Below are 23844 nucleotides of genomic sequence, written 5' to 3' on the forward strand. Positions count from 1 at the left end.
CATTTGGCACAATATGGGGCAAAATCTTGCCCAACACAATGCGGGGCCAATTCTTACTCAATCTTTTTAGAGTGCATTGCCCTCTCGACACATACCTTGCTGTAACGTTGCAAACATTTGGATCATCCTGGTTAAGGTTGAATGAATTGGTGATTGTTGAACTATTCACTGAAGCAGACACCCCACCAGCAAGAGTAACAACAGAGCAGCAACATTGCAGCAACAAAACGATGGCAACTCCTTCACTTATTTTTCTCTCCATCTTTTTCTATAGTCCCTGCAAAGATGAGATTGCAAATCGACCGAGGGCTATATTTGCTGCCCTAATTTCTTTCAGAAATCAGTTTGCTCAAATGACTCCCGTGATCACTTATATTGTTTTATTATTGGCGCTTTGCAGATAGAAAAAGATGTGTTAGGGTGTGTCAGATAATTATTCCATGGTTTTCCCGACTGCTGGCAGAAATGCGATCATGTCCCCAAAAAAATGTTTTCCGCGATCTTCTTTGAAATTTCAGCAAAAGAAATGTGATTGATGACTATATTAATCCGCTTATTGGATCCGTAAATCCATTATTTCAATACTTTATCAAATAATTGAACATTATGTCCCAAAGCGCACCTGCCTCTTCGTATAGTCTACAGGTGTGGCAAGAGTAACGTTCTACGTTCGCGAATAACTTTATAGAGGAAGTTTATATCAAATATGATTTTGGAGAAAGGGGGGGGGGGAGCTCAAACGCGAGTGCCACGGTTGACGTCGACAAAAGATCGCAGTTCACTGTGCCGGTCAATAACAGTTGAGTCAAAGTAATAGGGAACGAATATCATTAGCTAGATTTCCCTCTGACATGTCTGAGATTTCCCATCACAGTCTTTTTATGTTGAGAAATGTTTTGCACAGTGATGGTATCTACAGACTCACTAGAGAAGGCGTTCATGCTATATGGTTATTTGCAATATCTAAAATGTACACGTATCAGGGGCCGTGGAACGGTTTTCAAAGTGGGGGGGGGGCTGACCATGCAAAAAATCACAATCATATGGTAATTTTTACGTTTTTGTACACGGTTTTGGAAAAGAGTGGGGGCTGAAGCCCCCAGCCCCCCCGCGCTTCCGCGGCCCCTGCGTATGTGCTTAAAGGTTATAAGTTGTTTACATAACCAAAGTAAGAATCAATGTCAAACAATTCATCTGTTTAAAAATTTGCAACGCTATAATAGGTAATTACATTTTGGGGTGGGTCTGAAAATTAAGAAGTTAAACCACGAAATAACACATGAAGATAAGAAAATTAAAACAAAATGTTACCCATGTAGAAACAAATTACGAGGAATATATACACTGGCATAAATCCGGTAAACCTATTTTTCGGGGGATTTTATCCCTCACTTGAATAGTAAGACCTCATGGTCTTACGCCAATGGATATATGTACGTGTATTATTTCTAATTCAAAGAACAAAACAAAACACTTAACAATTGCTGATCATCAAAAATCATTAAATATTTGGACTTTACGAATAGATTATATAATATTGACTGCATGGCTTGAGGGGAACATCAAATATATTGCCGACGATAAAATCATAGTGGCCCGAGTTGTTAGACGAGGGTAATATGTGAGCTGAGCTTTGAAGGCTTGCATTGTGGTAAGACTGGATAGTGAGTGAGTTAGGCCTGAAAAGGACTGTTGGTTTATTTTTTCTTATAGTAGGAAATATTCTCAACGTTTCGAGCAGAAATGTTTTGCTCTTCGTTACTCCTTATTATCCCAGTGAACCAAAAAAAAATATATAAAAATCACGGTTCCTAAATAGCTACTAATCGAAACGGTATAGTTCCTTTCAAGACGACCTTACCATTGATCAACAGCACAGCACAGGGACATCCGTTTGATACTGATATTCAGCATTTCCCTTCTAGAATAACAACAAGGAAATTACGTTTCTTCATTACAACCACTCAATTCCTTGCTTCCTCGTGTCAGCCAATTCATTTTATTTTCTGTGTAATTTCATCTGAAGCATATCCGACTGGTACTGTGTTGACGTTTTGATTTTAAGCCAAAATTTTTATTTTCAGTGGTTCCGAGATACAACATATTAATACTTAACAAAGTCAGACGGATGATCAGATTGCATTTCGTTATAAGGAAGGGGGGGGGGGATAAATCCCCTAAAATATGATATCAACATATGAACATTATGTAAAAAAAAAAAGATCTATCACAAAATTAGATTTGTGAATTAAAAAGTCAAAAATGCTACTCCCTTGCAGGTTTTTATAATATATCGATTTAACCTTATTTGACCTAATATATGAACAGTGTTTATTGTTTTGATCATTCGATCATACATTATCATCATCAGGTGATCATATACCAGCATAATTTTAATAAGTTTTAACAGGCCTGCCAATCGTATAGGTGTGTAAAAATATATTACAGGTATGAGAGATCACTTCACACAGGTAAACCAAAAAACAAAAGGATCATATTTACCGTATCCCGTCTCACTTTCCGTACTGAAACCCCAGGGAGATAAATCTTTTATTTTATTTTCGATCTTTTTCCCTCAAAATGAACGACAACACGTACTTTGCCACGAAGCATCTGATACTCCTTATCCTTGATGAAGATGAGTCTAGAATTTCATTATCTTTTGTTACCATTATTGAAGACGATATATATCATATAGTTTTTGTTAGGTTTTTGTTATTTCTTTCTGCTTTTTATCTTAGTTGGATCTGACGTCATCACATAAATTGAAAACGTAGAATGTTATCTTTTATTACAGTTAATGATAATATAATTCCAATCGGTTTCCATTTAGTTTGAGTTGATCATTGTAAAGATAAAATCAGTTGCAAAACTGAATATCATATCCACCCGATATAAGTTGATTTTTAGATAAAAAGAGAAAATCAAACAAGCATAGAGCTAAGAACCTCACCAAAATGGATATAAATAAGAACATAGCGTTTCAAATATTCGCCTATTTTTTTTATGTTATCCTACCTGGTCGGTAATGCAAATGAGAAAACAGATGGCGTCACCCACTCAGATTTTCTTTTGTATCTAATAAATATTACGACATACAGAATATTTTGATATTTCGAGATAGTCAGGACAATATTTGTAGATAATTATGATAATAAGATGTGGCACATGCACATCAGTGGCGGATTCAGGGGGGTACCGCCCCCTTTAAGAGTCATAATAAAAATTTGTAATGTAAATATGCCGTTTGCACTCAAGTTCCCCCCCCTTGAAAGTGAGTTCCTTTTTTCCCCTTTTTTTGCTTGTCAAATTTTCCCCGGACGAAATGACCTTTAATTTTAGGTGAAAACGTTTTTGTCTCACCTGCGAAGCAAAGTGAGACTATAGGCGCCGCTTTTCCGACGGCGGCGGCGGCGTCAACATCAAATCTTAACCTGAGGTTAAGTTTTTGAAATGACGTCATAACTTAGAAAGTATATGGACCTAGTTAATAAAACTTGGCCATAAGGTTAATCAAGTATTACTGAACATCCTATTAGAGTTTCATGTCACATGACCAAGGTCAAAGGTCATTTAGGGTCAATGAACTTAGACCATGTTGGAGGAATCAACATCGAAATCTTAACCTGAGGTTAAGTTTTTGAAATGTCATCATAACTTAGAAAATATATGGACCTAGTTCATGAAACTTGGACATAAGGTTAATCAAGTATCACTGAACATCCTGCATGAGTTTCACGTCACATGATCAAGGTGAAAGGTCATTTAGGGTCAATGAACTTTGGCCGAATTGGGATATCTGTTGAATTCCCATCATAACTTTGAAAGTTTATGGATCTGATTCATGAAACTTGGACATAATAGTAATCAAGCATCACTGAACATTTTGTGCAAGTTTCAGGTCTCATGATTAAGGTCAAAGGTCATTTAGGGTCAATGAACTTTGGCCGAATCGGGGGCATCTGTTGAATTACCATCATAACTTTGAAAGTTTATTGGTCTAGTTCATTAAACTTGGACATTAGAGTAATCAAGTATCACTGAACATCCTGTGCGCGTTTCAGGTCACATGACCAAGGTCAAAGGTCAATGAACTTTGGCCGAATTGGGTGTATCTGTTGAATTACCATCATAACTTTGAAAGTTTATGGATCTGATTCATGAAACTTGTACATAAGAGTAATCAAGTATCACTGAACATCCTGTTCGAGTTTCAGGTCACATAATCAAGGTCAAAGGTGATGTAAGGTCAATGAACTTTGGCCATGTTGGGTTTTTTTGTTGAATAACCATCATATCTCTGTAAGTTTATTGGTCTAGTTCATAAAAAGTGGACATAAGAGTAACCATGTATCACTGAACATCTTGTGCGAGTTAGAGTAGTATTCAAAGTCAGCACTGCTGCTATATTGAACCGCGTGATGCAGGTGAGACGGCCAGAGGCATTCCACTTTTTTTTTTTTTGCTTGTCAAATTTTCATCTGGAGAATGTGCCCCCCCCCTTTGGGGGGAAAATCCTGGATCCGACCCTGAGGCACATGTATACATCTCCTCCATTACTTTTGTATATACTTTACTTAAAATCTAACTTTTATCAAGTCTTTATCAGTATTCCGGGGGAACGTTTCATCAACATTTGTCATCACACAAGTTTAAAGAAATACATATTAGTGGAGGTTAAAACTTTGGATTTTGTGAAAATGTGTAAGGTCATGGACGAGCAGCTCACTTATTACAGTGTATCATCAAAGCTCCCCCAAAATGTAATTTTCTTTGAAAATGAAAGAGATTTTATTTGTAGCGTAGATATATCATCAGAAACATCATTTCATACCCCTTTCTATTAATAAAGAAAAATTGCGTTCATATTCCTTAAAAAAAATCAATTTATTGAATTTATATTACATAATATGTGATGAAGCTACTCTCATATCAAGGGCCGCGGAAGCGGGGGGGGGGGACTGGGGGCTGAAGCCCCCATTTTTTACCAAAACCATGTACAAAAATGTAAAATTTACCATATGATTGTGATTTTTTGCATGGTCACCCCCCCACTTTGAAAACCGTTCCGCGGCCCCTGCATATGACGTCACAAATCCAAAACATTGAAATTTCATAACTCTCTTATTCTTTGATGAATTCTGACTTGTCTTTAACCTATATTTTGCTTTGTTATTTCTGTTTCTATTAATGACAATTTACCGTCAGGATGAAACTTACCCTTTAAATTAATAGAAGGTGATACAATTAACTTCCGGAACATGAGTAAATATATAAATATTGATTATTGTTTTCACTTCCAAAACACGCAAACTTCGATTCCTTTTTTTTTACTTTGATTTGGAAATTCAGTTAAAAGAACAGGAGAAACTCAACTACTTTTTGTACTTCGATTCCTCTTTTCGGAAAACAGATCAGGAAACATGCTGGGTTAAAATTTTTTCTAGTTCTCTTTGGGCAGGGTTAAGTTACATGTACTTGTAATATGGAAAGCCAAACAGAATCATTTTTTGTTTCGTTTTCACGGCCTGAAATTGAAATTCAATAATAATAATGATAACAATAACGGTATATTTACCCAGGGTAGCCACTTCACTTCCAAAAACCAGCGGGCCCTGCTATTATTACCCCGGCTAAGCCAGGCTACCGATCATCATTTTATCTATAATTTCATAGTCTCAACTTAACATACATTCTTACTCTGCAAAAACTCTGGTGTTGATTTAACACCAGCCCCGAATGTATATATTTCCACACCAGAGAAGTGTTAAACAACACAAATTTCGTTTTGGTCTAAAACCTGATAGGTGATTATATAACACCAATTAGTATTAAAACAGCATCGGTTTGATTCCAAACTGGTGTTGTTTCACTACTTCTATGGTGTGGACATATATAGATTCCGGGCTGGTGTTAAAACAACACCGGAGTTTTTGCAGTTTAAAATTTGGGCAACACAACAATTGGTTAATAAAAAAATTATCCAACTCTTGTAGTGTTCAACCAATACTGTGTAGTTTTCACCCAAAGCACATATTTTTGGTTTAAAACTACCCAAAATTGGATAAAGTTTTAACTAATTGTTGTGTGGACAGTATGTTGCCCAACATTTTTAAGAGTGTCAAGTAAATCAATTTGCCATAATACATAGAGTATTATGATATCCTTTATTTTGACTAATTCTTGGAGAAATGTCAAAAGGCCATATCTTGAATTTCATCCACATGTCGTTTCCAGTTTTAGTCTGAACTGTCTCTGATGTTCCAAAAATAATAGTATTTTGAGGGGGGGGGGGATTAAATAGGGAAATCGATGATTTTTTGCAAGTTAGATTCCGGCAATGTGAGAATAATCTTCCGGGTTCCTTAAAAAAACAGGACGCAGTCCTTCCGGGAAATACAACATGGTATAGCCTGATGATTATTCATGACATAAACTAGAGTCGTGTAACAAATTTATTATTACCTAAAGATTTTTCAAGTGCATGGGAGGGGGTATATCTAAAGGACAAAGCTATACAGAAGTGGGGGCGAGGAGGCTTCATTTAGTTGATTAGAAAAATATTCCGTTTCATGTTTAAATTTGTATGATGGGATATGATGAAAGTCATGACATTTTCAGAGTAATTGATTTAATTTACACCGTGTAATACTTGTCGATTACGTCTTGTAACGCGCGTGTCAATTTTCGAACGTGTGATTTACTGCCAAGATCTTAGAGGGATGACCATGCAGAGGGTATAACGATTAGGTTTAATGGTGGAAGGGCTGTGGTTTTAGCTAATTGACAGCAGGGATGGAATGATAAAAAATCACCACAAACATGACGTTTATTCAGTAAAATTGGTTCGAAAATTAAAGTATCAAAGAACGACTTTGTTCAAAAGGCGAAAAGACTGGCGAGTTGACGTGAGATGTACCAAAGCTTTAAAGGGGCTTTAAATTACCATCGACTTGTCGACTTACGAAAAGACTTAAGTAAAAATGTAGTCCTAGGGGGCGTTTCATCAATATTTTCGTCCGACAAGTTGTCAGATCTGACAACTTTGCTGGATTCTGATTGGTTGAGAAGCACTGTTACTATAGTAACTGTCGGATAAATCTCTCTCGTCATGCTCGTATAGGTCCAGACCAGACGAACCTGCCATCTCCAAAATAATCTTCATGAGAGGGGTAATTTCGATGTCGCGTGATCAGTGCATGGGTAAGTGCAGTACGGACGAAAGCAGAAAGAGTGGAGGGGGGAAATCTCGAAGGACCAGCATCTGGACTATATACAAACATATGGGGCGAGATGCAATCTCGCCATCTCGACAAGTCTATGGCACTTTAAAGCTTTGGTACATCTCAGGTCAATTCGACAAGATCTTCTCGTCTTTTTCGAACGACAAAAGTGAACGGATCAAATGCTAAAATTGCGGCCCTTTAAACATCTGAAACCTGTATCTCCATGGATTGATCGTAAGAATAACATTTTAGGTTTTAGTTATTCTCTATTTCTTAAATTTTTTTTCTCCCTTTAGCCAATTTTCCGTCCCTGAGAGTGACGCCCGTGTTCGTCACCTCCCCTGTCCCTCTCAATACGCCACTAATACCATATTTTTATTTAACGTTGGGTAGAAACTGATCCGATTGCGGGTCTAGCTCCATGATGATGTTGTGATCATGGTTTTTCTTCTTTTTTATTTTGATACAATCCGGGGATACAATAAACCACCGACAATATACATGGAATATCAAACGATTTCTCGCATGGCTCTATTAACATGATCTATGGAATTCTGACAATATGTGACGACAGGTTGTGAGACGATATTATTTTCTTGCCGATATTTTTCTTGTACTAGATGCATTAAGGCTCAATACATCTTATTATAAATATTTGAATGAAAGCCTATGGCAACCAATACGTTCATTAAAAATAATGAAGTAATGTTTCACAAAAGAAACTCATCAATTATCAAAATGAGTCTTGATCCATACATATTATACTATATACTTTTGGCTAACATCGATTAGCATAGCTGTTTTGATAGCTTCAACTGCCAAATACTACACACGTTACAATGATAACAACTGAATGTATGTCAGTGATATCTAAATTCAGTTTGATTAAGTTTGGCATGCATTCCAATGGTTTTTTATCTCTACATTTCTTCTTTTCTCTCCCTGTCATTTCATCATCGTCATCTCGTCATCATCACTGTCGTCATTGTCTTCAGCATCATCAACCCATTCCAAGATGTCCAATAACCATCATGACCCACTTTTACTCTCCCCTTTATCTCCATATATTCAGTTTGTATAGTAATATTTTGATTATTAAATACCTTTAAGATTGACATTAAGCAGATATTCCAGATTTGATAAATTATCTTTATTTCAATAAAATATTTCAAATATAAATCACATAATCATAAAATGAATAAGCAGTCAGATCGTTAAGGTTTCAACCTTAATTCTGGTCATCATACTCGCTTCATCAAAAAAAAATAATTGAATACTTATGAATTACTTTCATACAAAAGGTAATGCAAGATATTTGCTTTATAATGATTGAAAATACCATTCATGATTATGAAAGTGAATTTATGTAGGATAAAAAAAACCTTGCAAAATCAGTTTCATGATGAGAGCAAAGAGAATATACATGATATAGGGCGGAGGTCAAAACCACTTCGCTGTGACTTTTAAAGCGATGAATAAAAGAAATAAGAACAAAACAGAGGAGAAAAAGAATGAAATAGTATCGTAATTCCATGCCTTTGTCATGTAATTACTCAATAACCCTTATCTTGTCATTAAAGCATAATATTCAAATCCATATCTGCGTCTTCCCCTCTAACAAAATACCCTGGAGCGAGTGACCATAACCACTTCTCTTAATCATTCCGTTCCCTGTGCTCCTGGTAATATTTTGTTCTCACATCATTGATTGTGATAGGTGACAGACCCACTATCCTCGCGAGTTCACCCATTATGAAACACTATTGGAAGTAAGTTCAGTTTTATTATACATGCATGGCATTCTTGAACAGGCGATATTTTGATTTTCATATGAAGACGGCTTCTTTAAAGAATAAAATGATTGTCTTTGATCTGTTTTGCCTTCATATTGTGAAGACCGGCTGTGAATGTTTAATAAATATTACATAAATAAGATAGTCTAATTGATTTTTTTTTCCAAAAGGTAATTTATGAAAAATAAGATCATATTAATGGCACAATTCTATTTCCAAGGTTCCCACCCGCTTAATCTTTGTATAGCAGTCAAGTTCAATTCCTTACGAACCCTCAATTCATGCCTGCATGACGTGAACCATTGTGAATCTTTGACTTCTGTCATAACTGGTGGTACGCGTTCTATGTAAGGTAACAAGTCACAAAAATACGTCATTTTCAGCTTTGGGTATTTTTGAAAGACTTTACCATGTTCCCGCCATTTGAAGTAGCTGTTATATAATTTCTCATCAGTAGCAACGCGCTTGATATAGCGAGCAAGTTCCTCTGCGTTTTTGAAATCACTCACGTGGATAAAAGAATTCGGAGGCGCGTACTTCTCGTAGTCGGCTTTTCGCGGTCCGTACACGACGGGGATGACATTATTTTCTAACGCCGAAGCCCAAATCTTTTCAGTTAAGTAATCATTGCACTCAGAGTTTTCAAGAGAGAGATAGAACTTATACTTTGTTAGCATCTTGACGCATTCTTCGGAAAGACGGGGAAGGCAAGTCAGATTGCCGCAGCGTCCATACGTATCGATATGGATATGACGCTGTAGTTCGGTCACAAACTCGTTCCTCGGCCAGAAGACCTCCTTACAGTTGCTTGCCATCCATGCAATCAGTTTGGTCTTTCCTTCCATCCAGTTTTTTGTTTCGCCTTTCTTGGTTTCCTCCTCTGTGAAAGGTACAAAATAAGCGTATGGAACGCTAATGTTTGAATACGCACCATACGTCATGTCTACGTGATACTTCAAAAGACCCAGCCTTGAGTTCCACTTGTGCATTCGAAGAACATTCTCCATGCTGTAAAACACAACTAGTTGGTCAGGGATGGGCTTGTAGCCCAAGACACTCGGGAAGGACCATCTCATTGTGAATGGAGAAAGACCAAAGAGGACAGCGTCCATCGCCCTTGCAAGACGGAGATCTGTTTCAAGATGTATCTCTAGATCTTCCCCATTCGGACATTGTACCAAACAGGGTTTGGTCTCAGGTTTACCCTTTTCCACTTGTACACAAGCCACCAAATCTTCCAGTTCGTGCCACGTTGAGATAGGTTTAATCTCAGAGTGAATATAAAGGCTTCTCGTCCTTCTCTGATTTACCCTTTCATGTTCTTGAGACTTGACCACCCTGTCGTCGTCACCATTTTCGTTTCCGACTCCATCATCCAGCAGCTTATCAATGCTCTCAAGCTCTCCACTAGTCCTAACGAAAGACAGACTGGAACGGTCGATGTTGTGTTTTCCCTGGCTTGGGAAGGTGATGAAGTTAAATGTAAGGCAGAAGAAGATGACAGCAAGAGTAAGCAGTATTAGCTGGAGATGATGGACACTCAGTCGATGGCACTGAAAATATAAGAGCGGAGAGGGGTATAACTATATCAACTTTAGCCTAATTGAGAATAGAAAAGTGTTTCATATCACAAGCTGCACTTGTAGATTTTTTTTGGACAGTCAATACAATCATCTTCATATTCCATTCAGACACAGAAATATAATTCTTTATCAAAATTATTGATTTCGAATTCAAAGCTAATAACAAACTTCCGTGTTATATGTAACCTCTTGAACAAGAATGCTATTTTGTTTCTTTGTTTGTTTGCTAATTGACAGATCAACTGCGGAAAGAGAAAGTATCAATGTTTGTATTGGAATGAAACAGAGCAAATTAAACCATACGCTTACCAATATCCGTCTGTGTAGTTTGGTTAACGTTCCCATCATGTTTCTGAACTTATCAACGTCGGACATTTGTATTTTCTGAGATTTGGTTCCCTAAACACAATGTACTTCCTGAATGGAAGAGAGCGAGAAAAAATACATAAAATTATACAAAAAAATATTGAAATAATCGTAGACGAGCGAGATAAGTATGGCTGTATAGAATATATTGATTTTTTTTACCAACAATTACTTGTTGTCAACAAGTACACGAATTTTACATAATAATCTTCAAAATGAATATGAGTGTGACATCATCGACTTTTGTGCAATTAACGGGGGGATAAAGTGAACTTTGAAATGTAATAACTTTTTTATTTTACATCCGATTTGATTTTTAATTCCAGCCTAATGCTTGATTTATGTTCTATGTTCATTCAAACAACTTTTTGTAGGGTGTACTAGACCTTTTATAAAGTGAAGTTAAATCATATTCAATAACACTATAATGTATAATAGCTGTGTATGGATTCCCGGGTGTGCAGGACAACGGCAGGGCATACCATCTGAATTCATTTCAAATTTAAAAAAAAACAGCAAACAGCGTTTTAAAGATGTACGATTATATTAAAAAAAAACTGCAAAAACACAAACCCTGTTTCCTTGTTTTAACAAAATGTATTGTTTATCACTTAACTTGACATTCACACATTTTCAACTCAAACATTGGACCGTTGTATAAAACCTGTCATTCATTGTAACTCTTAAATCATAGACTGTATGATTTAAACTTTCTAGTTTTGATATGAAGTTCAGCGTGCCAGATGTTATTGGATAGAAAATACAGTGACAAAGCTTTCTGGTCAAATGGCAATATATAAGGACATACCAAACCACCAACCTATCATCTTGGCTGAATCCGGGTTATGATCTAGGTCACAATCATTATAGGTCCATGACCATATTAACAGTTATTACCTATCATCGGATGATATACTGACTGATACAACCAAATTAGTAACTACAATGTCACGTGAGAAACAACATTTATTTCCTTATTGGATCTAAAAAAATATCTATCCACTTCGGAAAATATCATACTTCGGCTTTCGGGAAGAGATCCTTTTGCGACAGCCATCCAAAGTGTTGTATATAATATCCTATATATGAAGTTGGTTAGGGTTATTGGGTCGCTTTCGCAAAAGGAACTCTTTTCCGGCTCTGATCCTAAAGTTAAGTTTAACACTTTAGGGTTTAGAATGTTCATAGCTCGACAACATGGTTAAATCATAGAGCTATTAGCTCCATGGTTAAATTCTACCGTTTCCTACTTACGTCCACCCATATGTCGTTGATGAAGACCGTCATGATAATGCGATAATTACAGGTGGTGTAAATGCCTTCAAAGAATAAATATCGCTATCTTCAGCAATAGGACATATTCAACTTTATAGGAGAAAAGTCATTTGTTGATCACGCAGAACCCGTACAAAATTTGCTTTGTAAACAGAGTATATATGCAGTGATGTTTTAGATATACTGCCATTATAGTTCTTTTGCGACCTTGCAGAACTGCGCAGACCAGACACAGGCTTGCAAACTTTTGGTTTCCTTTATGCTGAAAGCATTCAAGCGAATATTCTTTTCAGAGAAAGAAAGCCATAATTACGTAATATAAATAGACTATTTTCTATAGATTTGCTCTCTTTTCTGTAGATCCCCTGTTCGATGCGGAATATCCATACCCGCAGTCACACTCGTGAAATAAGTGAAAGACTGACCAAACATTTACCGTTCTCTGCGCTGACCAAGAATCGATTTATATGAAATTAGTTCTGCAGTGTGGCTGATTTTTAAGCTCGTTTGCCGAGGAGCTTGGAGGGACTCTCTTTTGGGTATGTTGGAGTCTTAAAAACGGGTGAATGAATGAATCTCATTTTGAAATTTGTCCTCCCTTTCTAAGTTGTTTGGTTTCTCTTTCTTTTCTCCCTTATTTGGCAAACAAGAAAACAGTGTTGGCCCTAGGTACAAGATAAAGACAAAAACTAACGGTTTAACAAAGTTTGCATACCTACGTTACAAAACATGTTGGGTTGCCCGTATATACCGTATTTCTCACGTGAGATTGAAAGTTTACTGAAATATTTGTTCCGGAATGAGGCAAGGACACCGTTAGTTTAGAAGGGATGCTTATATCAAATTGAATAGTAATAACTTTTCCTATCACTAGCTCGGTATATCATCATTTTATCAGGTAAGATTTGTTATCTCAGATCTATTCTATTCCGTCGAAAAACAGTGTTACGAAAAATTAGTTTTATTAAGGTTTTCTTTTCTTTGTTATAATAATACAGATGAACTCTTTGCGATTCAACATATTTATATAGAAAATTATACATTCAGTTATTTTGTTATCACCTTTTAAAACCCCTCTACAAATCTGGAAGGTGTGTCACTATCGTGATTCGTTTGAAAATGACCCCAATTTCATTTTCTTTATGTTTATTTTTCCTTCATCAGTTCATAACAATTACTATTATCATCATTGTTTTCATTATAATCATTATGTTAATCATTGTAACTATTATTGCTCTCATCAATACAATGATAATCATAATGAGCGTATATTATAACGATCGTTTCCCTTGTATAATAGAATATTTTGGGGTGCTCCCCGCTTCCCAGGTCCATATTGCCATGCAATGAGAAAGTAAGGAAAGGATTAAAATGGTCTTTATGAATAGACTTAATTTCTGATTCATCGTTTATCAATGTTTGGCATAACTCTTGAGTTTGTTAGGCCTAGAGAATTAAGTATCATGTTACAAAGTCCAAGATGTAATACAGTCAGTATACATGTATTTACAACGAATATGTGACACACTTGCATAATTCTTGAGGGGTACTAGTATAGTAGGTATATGAACACCCCAATCACATAGTTTATGAAATAATTTATAATATTAAAAAATATGATATTCTTGCTATAAGTCGGTTCTTGATAACCCATAATAGAATCGATTTCTAAAAGGCACCTTTTTATAGATGATAATAATGACCCTCTCTTCCTTTAAAAACAATGGCATTCTTCTTTTCTCATTCTTTCTCTGATAACCGAGAAATTAATTGTTGATTGGATTAAAGTTCTATCCTCATCTGAATTATTTCTTTATTGATAAGCCAGCCCTTTTAGATTTGCGTTCATATTCAAGACTGCATGGAAGCATCTTTTTACAACTTCGCTATATCTAAATACCTTTTTAGAATATCATATACTTACATCCCTTAACTTAAAGGTAAGTTTACCATGAAGAAAAATTTGTTGCAAAATGCCCTCAAATCTTAAAATATTAGTAAAGGTTTGAGGAAAATCCATCAAAAATGAAGATAGTTACAAAAAAAATTAGTTTATTTTTAAATTTGTGACGTCATATACGAGAAGTTGCCTTCATGTGTTCTTTAGTATGAAATGCACAAATTACAATTTGTTACTGGTACATGATGACAAAAATAAATTATTTCAGGAGCGGAGTTAAAATGACTTGTCTGTTGATATAATGAAGGTACAATAAAAAAAACATTTTCAGTTTTTGAGAAACGATATTTCATTGATTTGTTTCTACACTATACATCACGAAGCTGCTCGCATAATGTCGTCACAAATATAAAAAATAAAATCCTGATAACTTAATTATTCTTTGATGGATTTTCCTCAAACTTAACAAATATTTTCATAATTTTCCTGATATATTTACAATATTTTATCAATTTATCTTTAAAAGATTTTGGACAACATGTTATCTCACAACTACTGCAAACTTGCTCACTCGCACCAAGGAGCTTCAAACACTCCTTGCTCGCACATTTATTAACAGACATTGGTCATCGAACCCAAGTGTAGTGCTTTGAGTATTCAGTATGGTATAGTGCCACGAGATACCAAGATTATGAGATACCTATTGAACTGTCATAAAATGTGAAGTATCGTAGCATTATTTACAGTTTTAGTTCCTTTTTTGTAAAGAAATATCCTCCTGCTGATCACTGCTCAGTATTTACCTCACTGATCAAATCCCCAATACATTTGTATATTGATAAAACTTTGTTCAAGCCCATTATAACTTTGCTTATCGAGTTAACCAATCCGGGTTGCTCGGCAACGCACATGTCACAAAATCGCTTCATGAAAAGTATTCGCGACAAACATTTTCGTGATGTATTTAGTAGTACAGTAAAACTCGAAGACTGAGTTCTACTTCTATAGAATTAGTAGAAAACGAGGTAGAAGTAGACGTAGTAGTACTATAGCAGTGGATGTATCATGTAGTAGTAGTAGTTGTAGTAATAGTAGTAGTGGTAGGAGTAGTAGTAGTAGTAGTAGTAGTAGTAGTAGTAGTAGTAGTAGTAGCAGTAGTAGTAGCAGCAGAAGTAGCCGTAGAAGCAGCAGTAGAAGTAGCAGTAGTAGTAGCAGCAGAAGTAGCCGTAGAAGTAGTAGTAGCAGTAGTAGTAGCAGCAGAAGTAGCCGTAGAAGTAGCAGTAGAAGTAGCAGTAGTAGTAGCAGTAGGATTTTTATTGTTTGGTCACTATGTATACGGACATCAATAAATTGATGTGTAAATCTAAAACAAATATGAATTTAACGGATATTGTTTAGCTTTAATTTTATAACACCAATGGAAATTCAAATCATGTAGAGTAACATCCACTTTGTTAATTTTTGTTTCCTTTTTAAAGGGATACTCCGGGCTGAAGATATTCATATTTAAAGAAATAGAGTAAAATTATCAGAGCAGTGCTGAAATTTTCATCAAAATTGGATAACAAATAACGAAGTTATTGAATTTTAAAGATATGCATTATTCATGTGAAACAGTTCTAGGCTTGTCTTCATGAATATTCATTAGGTGGACTGATGATGTCACATCCCCACTTTCCCTTTTTTTCAAATAATATTACATGAAATCATAATTGTTTCATTTTTTCATGAATGTGTGAATGATGTGTCTCCAATGATGAAATAGGTTGAATGAAATGAATGAATATATGTAAATATAAATATGAAATTAATATTGCATTTTCTCTGTTGTTAATTCAATTGTTTTAGTTCTTGGTATTTTTTTTAATAAACCTAATTTCATAAACAAGAGAACAAGTGGGGATATGACATCATCAGCATACCAAGTTTGAGGGGTCCACGTTCTACAAGCTTTGCTTTTCAGTTGACCCCTCCACTCTTCTCATGATATATAATTATATTGATTTAATTATATTGATTATATTGATATATTGATTTAAACTTGACATGCATGTTAATTTATATTTGAATCACTTATTGAATATGTATATCATTTATTCAATGTTGAATTTTGTTCATGCTTTTTATTTATATTGAATTAATTTTGTAATTATTTGTATTCTGTTGAAGAATGAAATATATTGAATTGAATTGAAAATTGAATATTCATTGGGACAAGCCTGGAACTGTTTCACCGGAATAATGCATATCTTTAAAATTCAATAACTTCGTTATTTGTTATCCAATTTTGATGAAAATTTCAGCAGTGCTCTCGATAATTTTACTCTATTTCTTCAAATATGAATATCTTCAGCCCGGAGTATCCCTTTAAAAAGGAAACAAAAATTAACAAAGTGGATGTTACTCTACATGATTTGAATTTCCATTGGTGTTATAAAATTAAAGCCAAACAATATCCAGCAACTTTGTTATTATGTTATCAAATTTTGATCACATTTTCAGCATTTTGCTCTGTGAATTTGACTCTATTTATTAATATACAAATACTTCAACCCGGAGCATCCCTTAAGGGCTAGAAATCAATATTAACTTAGTACCTCGAGTCCATTATTCAGGGGTAGCCCTACTGAGTTAAAACCTAATTTTGATGTAAATTTAACCAAAAAAAAAGAATTATACTTGTTCTATGTTGCATCCGACTTTTTGCAATAGAAAATTTTCTCACTGTTAATTCTTTGCACTGTCCACCATTTCCTTCATTTATTCTTTATTTTACTTAATGTATGTATTGTAATTTTATTCATAAAGGGTAGCATTGCAAGGCACTGGTAACGATTTTTGCAGGGGGTGATGAAGTTAATAATTTGTCAAGCAAAATAAAAAAAAAAGTTTCATTAAAAAGGAAGGTCGTTATGGCCCAAGAAACTTGACAAGCCAAAAAACAACAACAACAAAAAGGAGGGGGTCACTACAAAATGAAGGTCGTTACGGACCGTAAAAGTTTGACATGCAAAAAAAAAGTTTCAACATAATTTTTTTCTCTCATTTCCCTTTCATTTCTCAAATTTGCCACGCCTACCGGAATTCCAGGGTGTGTTGCCTATGGAAAATAATACACGCAGCTCCCCTCTGGGAAAATCTTGTGGGTGCTTCAGCACGCCCGCCTCTTCGTCTCATTTAACATTGTCAGTTTCAACCACTATTTTGCCCTTTCAGGAAAACATACATTTTTCGTTATTATTGGATCACTAGATTCATCCGGAATCTTTTTTCAAATTCATGACTTTCTAATTCATCACAATTATTGTACACTGAATCTTTTTCAGTAGAAAACGTATTATTATCCAAATGTTCTTTAGGGCGACATAAATTTTCGATAACTTTTATCATTCTTAGAATACTGTCGAACTTTCAATCCTGATAAAAATTTGCACGGTGACTGATGATGCGTTTTTAAAAGTCATATCATGTCATGATTTCTTCATGACTTGTGCTATAGCTTGTGAAAAAGATGATTTTTTTATAAATTACAGCATATTTTGCTATTTAAGATTGTAACAATAATAAATCACAATGATCTAATTTACTCACGTAACGATGCAACACCGCCTGCTGTATTTTTCCCCAGAAAAATAACTGAGGACGTCTGTCGTTATAGCCTTGTTATGATCATGAAGATAATGTTATCAGACAGTATGTTTTCCTGTGGTCATCATTAGACATGTCAGAAGAAGAACAGTCGGACATTCATATTCAAAGTCGTGAAGTCGATAATGCTTTGGTCCATTTCAACAAATTAATGATGAAAACTTTGTTTTAATTCTTACTGTCAAGCAATTAAATATGGCCACTCAATGCTATCAGAAGATGAGACCATGCACCGTGATGGCATTTTGATGTATATATTACACCCACACTATAGGTTACATCCCGAAGGATATCAAACTTACCAGGGAGATAACTTCTCCGAAATGTTATGTGGAGTAGAGTCAATAAGATAAGTTGATAGTCAAACATTGTAAAAAGAGCACTCTTGTAAAGGTTTAGGCAAACAGTGCAATGTAAGTGTAAACGTTAAGGTCGGACTCAAATAGCCATTTTTCTTGAAATATGTTGCAGCCTAAATGTTCAATTTTATCCCCTTTGCATTTCCGTTCAAGTTTTATTTTTAAATATATCAATATTATACATGACTGCTAATCAGTCAAAGTCTGTATCAGGGGCGGATACAAGATTTTCCAAGGGGGGCACATTTTCAAAAGTTCAAAATTTGTGATCTTGCAAATGATGTTAAAAATTGAAGAAAAAAAGAAGAAAATACATACAATCGGGTCGTGAAATACAATTTTCAAAGTACAAAGTAGCTTAAATTCGCATTAATCTGCACCTATCAAATATAACTTTGTTGGTCATGAGTAGCAATAACATTAATCATATCGCTTGTTGTGTCTATCCTGCTAAAATATATTTTACTTTAAAAAAGAACGTCGTCGAAATTATTTAAGCAACGATTAAACCCAGTCCTTGCATTTGATATTTGTTCCACAATCTAGGCGCAGTTCGTTGTATGCATATCATTGTTTGCATACCTCTGTCCGGCCACGATCTCAAGTATCTAAGAAAACAAAATTTTGATTTGATTTCATGAGAAATAGGCAATCATTTATGAAGGATCATTTACAATAATATGATTATTATTTTCATCAAAATATCAAGATCATAATGGGAGGTGACATTGGCCGGGTTCTGCGTTCCCGTATTTATTCATCAAATATTCAGGAGCCCAACTGACTATGTAATTTATAAATAAACATTCGTGATTATCGGCATAGAATGGCAAAAAAGGCGAATTCAATAGTCGAGTTGACTTTCGGTCCAAACGTTATGACTGTTTTAGCCTCTAACACTTTCAAATAAGTGACTGACTTTTGCAGACTATACAAATATGTAAAATGTATTGGAAAGGTGACGTAAAGTGAAATAATAGTCTCCTTTTGTAAGTTTTATGAATTTGTATGATTTTGATAAATTTGATTAAAAAAAACATGCATTTCAACTTTCTAGCCATTAAAAAATACCACGACTTCAGCAGATAAATAACGAATTGTTGTAATAGAAACCAATGACGTGATGAGCCAATCATTTCGAGAGGGCTAAACATGGCAGATGGAGCAAAAGTTCAAAAAAGATGCGAGCGAAGCTTGATTCTAGCCACGATCATGACGATCATGAATAACACTTGGACAGATATTCCTTTACTTTATTTTCCTCCCTTTTAGGGGGGGGGGTCCACGTCACTCATCTGAACGCCAGTGACAGAAGCCACTTTAAAAAAGCTACCTCTTATCAACATGCACTCTAACAATTTTTCAAAACACTATCAGGTTGGTTAAGATGAAGCTACCAATGTTTTTTTTTATCAATTTAACACACTTTTAACCAAGAGAAAACAGCCTAGTCTTTGCCTGAATGTTTTTAAGGTCATGCATTGTTTCCAAGGGGTAACGTAGGATGGATTGTAGTCCTCATTATTACGACTGTGATTAGATTTGGGTTGTTTGCATTTTTTTATAGAAAAATCATCGAATTCGTAACATCAAGAAAGAAAATGAAATTGTGGAACATGAAATATACTCTAAGGATCCCTCATCCCGTGAGCTTTCATTCCATATTTTTACTCTTAAAATACCAATTCATATGTCTTTCCATTAGGTGTTTTTCTATAACTGTCTTGAATAATGAGATAAATGAGTATTCCATTTCTCTCTGTTATCTAAAGACGTCTTTAGAAAATGTTTGTGTTAAAGTGAATTCAAATTTGCGGAAAATTATCAGATTTTCTAAGTGAAGACATTAAATCGACTGTTACCATTATTGATTCATCATCATCTAATCATTGTGTCGTGACTTATGTTTATAGGAAAAACATCATCATTCGTGTTTGTAAAGGACATTCAAGAGGGCTTGCGTGAATAACTATGATCAGAGGTACCATCAGGTCTTCCTGCAGTGGTGATGTAGCAGATATCCTTCGAAGCATGAAAAACATAATGGTTAGTGTAAACAGTAATTGTTTGAGAGGCTGAATTCATTTGCTCATGTTCTGGATGTAGAAATAGAATGCAACAATGTACTTATAAATTCTTAGTGTCAGGCTTTCACTTTCAATGTTTTTCCTTGGAATATCTGCAATTTAGCTCTATTGATTTTCATAAAAGTCTCTATCTTAATGCTAATATTGCAGCTGACAAATAATTTTTTTTATTCTCCACATTGACTCAATTCTAAAAAAAATGGTTTAGTGATAAGAGTTACTCCTCTGTTGATGAGCATTTCACTTAAGCATTTAAAATATTACATTTTCGTCTGACTCTTACTGTACTCAAAGCAGAATCGATCTTTCTTTAAGAATGCCGAGAAATCAAGCTGCTTCCAATCAGCATGTTAACGTTTCTTTCAATTTTTTTTACTCCCCCCTTTTAACTACAGATGTGGTCTGCTAGAGCTTGTCTCTACCCCTATGCATTCTTGTTGGGCATCGTAACAGTCGTCGTCATATTTCAATTGATTAACATCGTCGACCCACCTTACGTCATCAAGTCTAAACACGGCATCGATGAAGTTGATTATGATGACAATCCTGCTGGACCTCCACCAAGATGCAACTGGAATGTTCACATATTCGATAAGATCAGGACATTGAACAAAGCTTCAGAATTTACAGCCTTGATGTCAAAACTCAAAAAGGTGACGAAATACAGATATGCAACAGGTAAACCCATGGTATGCAAAGGTGACCAGGGTCAGATTCCGTGTTATATGAAGATAACGGTATCACTGAACGAGACGGACCTGCGAAACAAGGACGCGGTGGTCTTCGGGATGTCCGCGGTATCTATGAGAGAGGCAATAGCTCTAATGACGTCTAAACGTCGGATAGACCCCGATCAACTTTGGGTCTTCATGACGATGTTATCACCTCTTGAGATGAAGAAGCGTTTTCCACGTATCGGTAGTTTTCCATCGCATATCACGTGGTCATACCTGACGTCGTCCGACGTAGTTAATCCGTATGCACAATATTCCGTAAATGAACCGACGGATAAGTTCAACGTCACTTACGGTCACTACGTCAGGGGAAAACGGAAACTGGTGGCTTGGATGGGGGACAATTGCGGTGACAAAGACTTCTGGCCAAGGAAAGCCTATCTGGCGGAGCTAATGAAGCATGTACCCGTGGATCTTTATGGAGAATGTACTAATCTTACGTGTCTCCCAAGAAACTCGGAGCAATGTGGCATGTTGATGAGTCAATACAAATTTTTCCTTGCCTTTGAAAGTTCCGAATGCCGGGAATACATCACGGAGCCTTTCTGGTTCACAGCCCTCAAACACCAATCCGTACCTATCGTCTATGGTCCTAAGAAGGATTCCTACCTCAAGCTGGCACCACCACTGTCTTTTATTCACATCTCAGACTTTGAGTCCCCACAAGCTCTGGCAAATTACCTGAAGTCACTTGACAAAAACGATGGATTATACTCTCGTTTCTTTAAGTGGCGACATTCAGGGTCCTTAAAGCCCCGGTACCCTCCGTTCAAACCGGAAGCTTTGTGCAAACTACTCCCATACATAGAAGATATGAAGATCAGAAAATTTGAAAAGGAAACACTGTCAAATACAAAATGGCTGAGTAGTTGCAGAAATAAAAATATAACTTCAGTGCATTCATTAAGTAACTGGACTCCTTGGAAATAATACATTATATCTCGTCTTTTTATGAGGTCCCTTTCGATGGATAAAACATGACGATGACGTTTGTTTTCACGAAAGTGCTTCAAGACATTACGACATTGTGAATCCTGTGGACAAGATGGCGGAGTTTTTTTCCGATTACCCGAACTTGCTATTTCAATCAGGGATGGCACGGAAGTGGGGGGGATAAATACAGCTAAGAGATTATTCATTATTAGTTTTCTTTATTTTATACTCGGTTTTAAAGATTTAGTAATAGGCGTATAGCATAATAATGTTTTCTCCTTTCTTTCATTTTTTTTTTTTTTTGGGGGGGGGTGATTTTTCATTATTTGATAAAGATATGATATGGGAGGTCATTTTTTGTAGCGGCGTATGACCCTGCTTTGCCAGCTTCAATATGATGGACTTTATCACAAAGGTTCAAATCAGAATGGTACGACCAAATGCATTGATATACTACTATGATGGACTTTATCACTGGTTCAAATCAGAATGGTACGACCAAATGCATTGATATACTACTATGATGGACTTTATCACAAAGGTTCAAATCAGAATGGTTCTACCAAATGCATTGATATGCTACTATGATGGACTTTATCACAAAGGTTCAAATCAGAATGGTACTACCAAATGCATTGATTGATATGCTACTATATGGACACTCCAACTTACAACTATCCATAACAGCCAAGTCAGTGGCTAGCTATCAACCCTGGTGTTAAAGAAGTTGGTAAATGGTAATGGTGCCATTGGATTTTGCTGTTTTAAAGATTGGGTTATTTTGGAGACGATAATGGCGCAGTCACATATATACGGTGGCCGTACGGTGAGTCGAAAACAGCCGTTTACATTTTTTGTACCAGTTACAAAATAAGATAGGTGGTTTGAATAAAGATGAAATAAAACGGCTTTTTCGACTCATCGTATATTGGAAAGGTGGCTGCAACATAAAGATCGGTCAGGTCTGATTCATCACCAAAAATATCGGCTGTTCCTTCACAATCACCATAAAAATCGGCACATGTTGATTGTGATAGACTGAATATAGTTCAATTTTAATGAAACGATGTTATTGTCCAAAGTTCCCTATATAATATATGCATGTTTTTTTATATAAATCTTTTAAAGTCTGTATTTCTTTAAATTATGATTCTTTATTTTTATTTATATAATTAATTCTATGTTCAGTTGATCATTTTTTTCCTTTCATTTCTGTACTTTTCTTGTTTTCGGTGAGGGGGGGGGGTGGTGCGCAATCACTAAAACTGCTCCAATGGTTTTCTTTATTTTATGAGGGTTTTCATTTATTTTATATTTTGGAGGAGCGGGGTTGTTTCACAATTCTTTCATTTCAATTGTTTTTTCTCTACCGTATATAAGCTAATCAAAAATCCTAAAACGATTGAATTTCATAACATTTTCACTTTCTCATTTCCTTTAATTCTTTCCTTTCTTCTTTTTTTTTCTTGGTCGTGAAACTTTTTTGTGGGGAGGATCTATGGCCCCAAAGCCCCGCGGTCTGTGCGCCAGTGCTACTAGTATATGAACAGACTAGTTTAACAGTAATTTTATTCCGTAATATCATTATTATAACATTGATTTATAACATCATACTTACATTGCAATGCGTGTTGTTAATCATCATCTGAATTATTGATAAATTTATCATAGAAATCAACAGATATACTAATAGATATGGTCGACAATTAGATTATGACTAGCTGATTGATTGGATGTTATTGATTGATTGATTGGTTGATTGGTTGGTTGGTTGATTGGTTGGTTCGTTGATTGATTGATTGATGACGCTTGAATGAAATGACGATGTCAACAGCGGGGCTAAAGAAGGCAGGGGGCAGGGGCGGTCGCTCCATATGATCTTTCTAGTGGTAAAAAAATAAAGGATGAGGGGGGAGGGACAGAAAGAAGAAAGGACAGTA

The 23844-nt window shown here is 35.5% G+C and overlaps 2 protein-coding genes across 5 annotated transcripts; one reads left to right on the plus strand and one right to left on the minus strand.

Moving 5' to 3' along the window:
• Positions 1 to 8875: 8875 nt before the first annotated feature.
• Positions 8876 to 17948, minus strand: LOC121410737 (alpha-(1,3)-fucosyltransferase C-like). Of its 2 annotated transcripts, none has more exons than XM_041603009.1 (3): positions 17735 to 17948; positions 10912 to 11019; positions 8876 to 10572 (listed from the first exon to the last, which is right to left on the minus strand). In XM_041603009.1, the coding sequence occupies exons 2-3, from the start codon at positions 10975 to 10977 to the stop codon at positions 9229 to 9231; spliced, it is 1410 nt and encodes a 469-aa protein (XP_041458943.1). In that variant the 5' UTR covers positions 10978 to 11019; positions 17735 to 17948; the 3' UTR covers positions 8876 to 9228. The 2 variants fall into 2 exon arrangements, with proteins under 2 accessions (XP_041458943.1, XP_041458942.1); XM_041603008.1 differs by lacking the exon at positions 17735 to 17948 and adding an exon at positions 12223 to 12432.
• On the plus strand, positions 12536 to 23626 carry LOC121410738 (3-galactosyl-N-acetylglucosaminide 4-alpha-L-fucosyltransferase FUT3-like). 3 transcript variants are annotated; one of them, XR_005969370.1, is made up of 4 exons: positions 12862 to 13141; positions 20064 to 20196; positions 20633 to 22319; positions 22510 to 23626. XR_005969370.1 is itself a non-coding variant. In XM_041603012.1 (3 exons), the coding sequence occupies exons 2-3, from the start codon at positions 20122 to 20124 to the stop codon at positions 21899 to 21901; spliced, it is 1344 nt and encodes a 447-aa protein (XP_041458946.1). In that variant the 5' UTR covers positions 12536 to 12782; positions 20064 to 20121; the 3' UTR covers positions 21902 to 23624. The 3 variants fall into 3 exon arrangements, 2 of the variants coding, with proteins under 2 accessions (XP_041458946.1, XP_041458945.1); XM_041603012.1 differs by lacking the exon at positions 12862 to 13141 and adding an exon at positions 12536 to 12782 and having other exon boundaries at positions 20633 to 23624; XM_041603011.1 differs by having other exon boundaries at positions 20633 to 23624.
• The last annotated feature ends 218 nt before the right edge of the window (positions 23627 to 23844 follow it).

Source organism: Lytechinus variegatus, chromosome 3 (genome assembly GCF_018143015.1).
Source record: "Lytechinus variegatus isolate NC3 chromosome 3, Lvar_3.0, whole genome shotgun sequence".
Taxonomy (NCBI): Eukaryota; Metazoa; Echinodermata; class Echinoidea; order Temnopleuroida; family Toxopneustidae; genus Lytechinus; species Lytechinus variegatus.